This window comes from Orycteropus afer, unplaced genomic scaffold (assembly GCF_000298275.1).
Source record: "Orycteropus afer afer isolate SDZICR_OR568_19922 unplaced genomic scaffold, OryAfe1.0 scaffold00052, whole genome shotgun sequence".
Classification (NCBI taxonomy): Eukaryota; Metazoa; Chordata; class Mammalia; order Tubulidentata; family Orycteropodidae; genus Orycteropus; species Orycteropus afer.
The window spans coordinates 5,196,162-5,203,443 of NW_006921639.1; the positions used below are offsets into that span (position 1 = coordinate 5,196,162).

The following is a 7,282-nucleotide window of genomic DNA, read 5'->3' on the forward strand; positions in this document are numbered from 1 at the left end:
CCAGAATTTTAGCTGAAAAACACAGTTTTAAAAATGAAAGATATATTAAAATTAATATAATTTCTGATAACTGGTAGCAGAAACCAGGAAGCCATCAAAGTCAGGACTATCCGCCAGCCACCCCAAATCTGTGGGTTCATTTTATTAGAAAGAAAAGAAGGCTGTGAGCAAGGCAGTCTATATAGTTTATGCTAAACACAAAAGTAATGGAAGGAATAGGTGAAGTGGAGGCAATGATAATGATATCTATGGAAGTATATTTATGGAAAGAAGCAGCTACCCACACTAGCTTTTGGAAAAAGGCTCAAAAAGTGTGTGGGAGTCCATCCTCAAAATCAAATTACTAGAAGAAAGAAAAGTAGGAGGATTCAGGAGGATTCACATTTCCAGATTTTAAAACTTATTACAAAGCAACAGTAATCAAAACAGTGTGGTTACTGGCATAAGGGTAGACATGTATACAGAGGGAAATGATTCTGAATCCAGAAACAGATCCATATATCTATGGCCAACTGACTTTTGACAAAAGTGACAAATTTATTCAATGGGGAAAGAAGTCTTATCAACAAGTGGTGTTGATTTCCACCAGTAACTGGATGTCTACATGCAGAAGAATGAAGCTGGATCCCTACTTCATACCATATAAGGAAATTAACTCAAAACAGATCAATGACCTAAAAATAAGCTATAAAACCATAAGAGTCTTAGAAAAAATATAGGAGTAAATGTTCAATCCATTTCCATATAGCAATGGATTCTTAGATGTTGCTGTTGTTGTTATGTGCCATCGAGTTGGCCCCGACTCATAGCAACCCTTCCTTGGGTTTCCGAGGCAGTATCACTATGGAAGTAGGATTGCCCAACCTTCCTTCCGAGGATTCTTAGATATAACACCCAAAAGCATAAACAACAAAAGACAAAATAGATAAACTGTCAAAATGGACAACTTTCACTCATCAAAGGACATTATCAAGAGAGTAAAGAGCTATTCCACAGAATGGACAATATTTAGAAGTCATATATCTGATAAGGGTTTAACATTCAGAATATACAAAGAATTCCTATCACTCAACAACAAAAAGATAAAACAACCTAAAAATAGGCAAAAGACTTAAATAGACATTTCTCAAAAAAGTGATATACAAATGGCCAATAAACACATGAAAAGATGCATAAGGTCATTAGTCTTTTTTGTTGTTATGTGCCGTCGAGTCAAACCCGACTCATAGCGACCCCTCCTTGGGTTTCCAAGGCAGTATCACTACGGAAGTAGGATTGCCCAACCTTCCTTCCGAGGAGTGGCTGGTGGGTTTGAACCGCCAGCCGTCTGGTTAGCAGGCAAGTGTCTTAGCCACTATGCTACCAGAGCTCCCCATTAGTCTTTAGGGGGATGAAAATCAAAATCACAAAGGAATACCACTTTACACCCACTTTGATCCCTCCTTGGGTTTCCAAGGCAGTATCACTATGGAAGTAGATTGCCCTATCTTCCTTCCAAGGAGTGGCTGCTGGGTTTGAACCACCAGCCTTCTGGTTAGCAGTCAAGTGCCTTAGGCACTACGCTATCAGAGCTCCTTACACCCACTGGGATGGCTAAAATAAAAAAGACACATATAACCTATGTTGGCAAGGATGTAGAAAACTTGGAACTTCATCCATTGCTGGTGGGACTGTAAAATGGGGCAGCCACTGTGGAAAAGTTTGGTGGTTCTTCAAAAAGTTCAACACAGAGTTACATCAACTCCATTCCTAGATTTATACCCAAAAGATTTGAAAGCAGGGACTCAAATAGATACTTGTACACCATTGTTTACTGCAGCATTATTCACAATACCAAAAGGTGGGAACTATCAAGTGTCCATCAATAGAAGAATGGATAAACAAAATGTGATATAAAAATACAATGGAATATTCGGTCATGAACAGAAATAAGATTCTGATACATGCTATAACACAGATGAATACTGAAAACATTATGCAAAGTGAAAGAAGCCAGATGCAAAAGGAGAAATACTATAGATCACATTTTATGAAATATCTATAATAGGCAAATGCAAAGACAGTAGAGGTTGTGAGGGGCAGGGGAAAGAGGGACTGAGGAGTTATTGCTTAATGAATATGGAGTTCCTTTTTTGGATGTTAAAAAAAGTTTTGGAAATAAATAGTAGTGACAGTTGTATAACATTGTGAATATAATTCCATTGTGAATATAATTATTAATGGTAGCATTTATTAAAGAAATGATAAATGATAGTATTAAATTTTGACTCACAGAATAAAAATAAGTATCTGTGAATACACTATGTTTTACAAACTGGGTGGAAAAGGATACTTTCTTTCTTATAGTAGAATTCTAATTAATAAATGTAGATGGAAAGAGAGAAACACAAAAATCACAATAGGTAAATTTCATCTAACAACTGTTATAGATAAGATTCACCAATGGATGCTAGAATTAGTGGAGGCAGAGCAGGAGGAGGGATGTAAGGCAAAATAGGATTTGCATAATGCAAATCCCAAGACATTTATTGATCCCAAAGGGGAAAAACTGGCAGACCCCATCTTAGGCAAGTGAGATATCAACATCCTAAAGGCCAGGATTCACTGAGAAGAACATAACATCATTTCTATGGTATTCCTACCAAGATGCATATCCATATTCCAGTCTTGAAAAAACATCATGAAGGGAGTGAGTCACTGGTCCTGAAGGCTCAGGACCATGGTTAAAGGGGATACCGTGCTCAATCAGCACAACACCATACACAAAAACACTCTTCTACACCCTGCTTCTGTGAGTAGCAGCTGGGGCCATAAAAGCTTGCAATGAGCCATCTAAGATGCAATTATTGGTCTCTCCTAGTCTAGAGCAAAGAAGAGTGAGGATAATCAAAGACACACAGAAACAATTAGTCCCAGATGCTAATGAATCATGGGATCCTGAGCCTACATGATCCTGACACCAGAAAAATTAGATATTGCCTGGCTACTGATGCCAACTACTCAAAAAGGGATCAAACTTGGGGGATCTTGGATACAGTGGGAAAAATGTGGAACAAAGTTCAAAAGTATAATAAAGACCAGGATTACTGGCTGGATAGAGACCGATGAAACCTTGGAGAGTATGGCTGCTAGTGACCCTTCCAGCCCCAAATCAGACTCACTTCCATGGCTTAACTCTCAGCCAAACAGACAGGCATATGAGCTGAACGATTACACCAGGGAGATGCACTCCACCATGGGAGATCAGAAGGGCAGCAATTGCACAGGGAGAAAACTAGGGAGGCCTGAATGCATAGGCAAGAATACAGGGAAAGGATAACCACAGGGAGGAAGCAGGAAGAGAGCTGTTAATATTGTGTGGATTGTAATCAATGTCAGGAAACAAAATGTGTATGAACTGTTGAATGTAAATGAATCTAAATTGTAAACTTTCACCCAAATAACAATAAAAAGTTTAAAAAAAGAAAAAACATAAGAGACACTCTACAAAACAGCTGGTCGGTCAATAGTCACAAAAGTATCAACGTCATAAAAGAAAAGGAAAACGAACAGATTGGAGGAGACTAAGAAAAATAAACATAATGTGAACTGCTGCACAGGATCAAGGGACAGAAAAAGGCCAGTAGAAAAACTGGTAGAAATGAAATAAGTAGTTTAATAGTTTTATACCAATGTTAACATCCTGGTTTTGGTGACTGTACTATGGTTACATAAGATGTTAACATATTCTCAGTAGTATTTCTGCAACCTTCTTATAAATCTTGGGAGCTCTGGTAGCATAGTGGCTAAGGCACTTGACTGCTAACCAGAAGGCTGGCAGTTCAAACCCACCAGCCACTACTCGGAAGGAAGATGGGGCAATCTACTTCCATAGTGATACTGCCTCGGAAACCCAAGGGGGGGTCGCTATGAGTCGGGTCCGACTTGACGGCACATAACAACAACAACAGCAACTTATAAATCTAAAGTTAGTTCAGAATAAAATATTTACAAAGAAACTACATTTAAAAAGTGAAATAAAGTATGTGTACCCTTCAACTTTGAAGACAGAAATAGTTTGGTAGCTACAAATGTAACTCTGCTTTATGACAGTACCTTCCCACTCTGTACACTGCCCAAATCGCTCCACCCTCACTGGCAGGAGATGAGTGGGATTCTATAGGTAACCTACTAGGAAAGAGGAACATGTAACAACTTTCTGAAGACCTGACTCTGACATTAGGGAAGAAAAGTCACATTCTATTCACAGATGTTATAAAGATAGTTCTTAAGTGAAGAAAGAAGGTCAAAGACAGGGAAAGAGAAATATGGTATTTATTTGCCAAGAAAATTCCTACAATGTTTTTGTGTGAATAGACGAAGGACAGCTCTGGTAGCACAGTGGCTAAGGCACTTGACTGCTAACCAGAAGGCTGGTGGTTCAAACCCACCAGCCACTCCTCGGAAGGAAGATGGGGCAATCTACTTCCATAGTGATACAGCTTTGGAAACCCAAGGAAGGGTTGCTATGAGTCGGGTCCGACTCGATGGCACATAACAACAACAACAACAGACTCATTTGTGAAAAGTTGAGATCTAAACCTTTATCAATACCTTCAGAATTAATTTCTTTTTTTTTTTTTTTTTTAATGAAAACATAAAGCAGTAAAAGTCAACGTTCATTTTGCTTTTTATGTTAACAAGTGTATTTTTCAACCTTAGTTCCATTCAGGAGCTCTGGTGATGTAGTGGATAAAGCACTTGACGGCTAACCCGAAGGTCTACAGTTCAAACCCACCAGATGCTCTGCGGAAGGAAGATAGGACAATCAACTTTCGTAAAGATTTGCAGCCTCAGAAACCCAATGGGGGTCGCTATGAGTTGGAGACGACTCAGTGGGAGTGAGTTTGGTTTTTTTTTTTAGTTCCATTGAGTCTCACAAGACAGTCATCCTCATGATTTTACACTCACATTTTATAAGATCTTTACAGAAAGAAGGACTTTTACTTCAGCTTTAACATTATGACTGAACATAAAAAATATAATGTACACTCTATATTCTCATGAATAATCAAACTGAAGAGGCATAATGAATCCAGAGCCCTCACAGGAGGAGGATACCTGAGAAAACGGAAAGAACATGAGCGTTGGAGAAAGAAAGCCCCAAGATTAAACTTCAGCACTGTGACTTATGGCTATTGGATCCTAAGCAAGTTTTTCAACCTCCATGAACTTTAATTACCTTGCCTGCAAGATGGAAAAAAATATCCCTTCACACACAGTATTGTAAAAATTAGATAATTGTACATACTATGCTTGACACAGAGGAAATCATAGGTATTATCAGTTCTTTCCACCCTTCTCTATTTCACTGTTAAAGAGGTGTTCTCTGAAAACATACCGATTGAAGTTAATATCTGGGTAACTAGAATACTCCGATTTCATCTTAGCATTTCGTCGTGGAAATGTGCAGAAAAAAGCATTAGCTAAAAGACTGGAAATCTGTTCCTGTGACATTGTGATGGAATGATTCATCTTCTGTTTCAAGAGTGGTATTGGCTGATAGAGGAAATAAAAAAACACAGACAAGAAGAGAAATAATTAGTTTAACAATTTCAAAAGCAGAAGCACCAAATTGCATTTGCTAAATTAGGGCTGGAATCATTTCAGGCCACTCTTGAATTCTTAAACCAGAAATAGCATTAAAGTCAAGGGTTATTTATCAAGGATGATTGGAAAAATATTCTTGTTTGACAAACTGCAGACTGCTAATCAATAATGATTGTAAAGAAAGCACAAAACCTTACTTACTAGTGAAAACCATTATTTACTTTCTTTAGTAAGTAACAAGTAAAAATATATTACCCATGTATGTAATGAAAAACTGAAATATAAAATGAAATAAAAATATGCAATATTGAGTTTAGCTACTGCTGCTTATGAAAATTTTGCTTTCATATTGGAGATTGTCAGATGAGTAGTGCTTCCATTATATTCCTAAACAAAGTGATCTAGGGAAAATATTCAATAAATAAGTCTTTCCCTGTTATTCATGACAATAAATAAGGAAGATGGAGGAAGAGTTGATGTTTTTGACTTGTGGTGTTGGCGAAGAACACAGAAAGTACCACGGACTGGCAGAAGAACGAACAAATCTATTCTGGAAGAAGTGTAGATGGAATGCTCCTTGGAAGCGAGAATGGCCAGACTTTGTCTTACCTACTTTGGTGATGTTGTCAGAAGGAACCATTCCCTAGAGAAGATTATCATGCTTGGTAAAGAAGAGGGTCAGGAAAAAAGGGGAAGGCCCTCAATGAGATGGACTGACGCCGGGGCTGCAACAATGGGTCCAAGTATAACAAGGAGTGTGAGGCTGGCTCAGGATATGGCAGTGTTTCATTCTGTTGCACAAAGAGTCTCTAAGAGTCAGAGCCGACTCAATGGCACCTAACAACAACGACAACAACAACGACAACAACAACAACAACTCTCATTCTAAATCATATTTCAGATTGACAAATTTCTTTAGGAGATCCAAATATAATTTTATTAAAGCAACTAATGAACATGGGAAAATCATCACACAGAATTGTGTACAAAATCTTTAATAAGATAGGCATTCACTACATTCTCAAACATTTCAAGTCAAGAAAGATATAGGACATTTTACTCAAAACTTTTTATATGTAAAATGTCTTTTACTTGTGCCATGAAGCTCTGGTGGCACTTTGGTTAAGGCACTACTCTGCTAAGCAAAACGTAGGTGATTTGAACGCATCAGTTCCTCCACAGAAGAAGATGAGGCAATCTACTTCTGTAAAGATTTATAGCTGTGGAAACCCAATGGGGGTCGCTATGAGTTGGAACTGACCCAATGGTAGAGGGTTCAGTTGTACCAAACCCAAATTCACTTACCCTTCAGTTTCAGTATAATCCATAGGACCTGATTACTCAGTGGGTTTTACTCTATTTTAAATGTTTAAACCTTTAGTTTTAAAGACTTGATGGGAAAATCAAAGACCAACTGCTCATTTACATATCAATTCAAAATGCTCCAACATAATATACGCAGATGCTTTTTATTCTCCCTTTCAATAATACCAAGAAGGAAAGATAGTGAGTATCTGCACTAATGTTAAACAGCTCTGTCCTGACCACCTGTCAAGAATGAACACCCAGACTTGGAGGAGGTTCCGGCAAGATGGAGGACTAGGCAGAAGGACTGCACAGACCCTCTTCAACAAAGAAAAGGGAAACCAATTGACACAGACACAGAAGATAATCTTGGACCCCTGCCCTTGAA

General features: G+C 38.1%; 1 protein-coding gene across 1 annotated transcript in view; it reads right to left on the minus strand.

The window, feature by feature from the left end:
- The window catches only part of PARG (poly(ADP-ribose) glycohydrolase), a 219,830-nt gene that overhangs the window by 88,070 nt on the left and 124,478 nt on the right, over nucleotides 1–7,282 (minus strand). Inside the window, exon 9 of the mRNA XM_007938616.2 lies at nucleotides 5,381–5,538. Coding sequence (XP_007936807.1) covers nucleotides 5,381–5,538 — 158 coding nt within the window. The remainder of the gene's footprint in view (nucleotides 1–5,380; nucleotides 5,539–7,282) is intronic.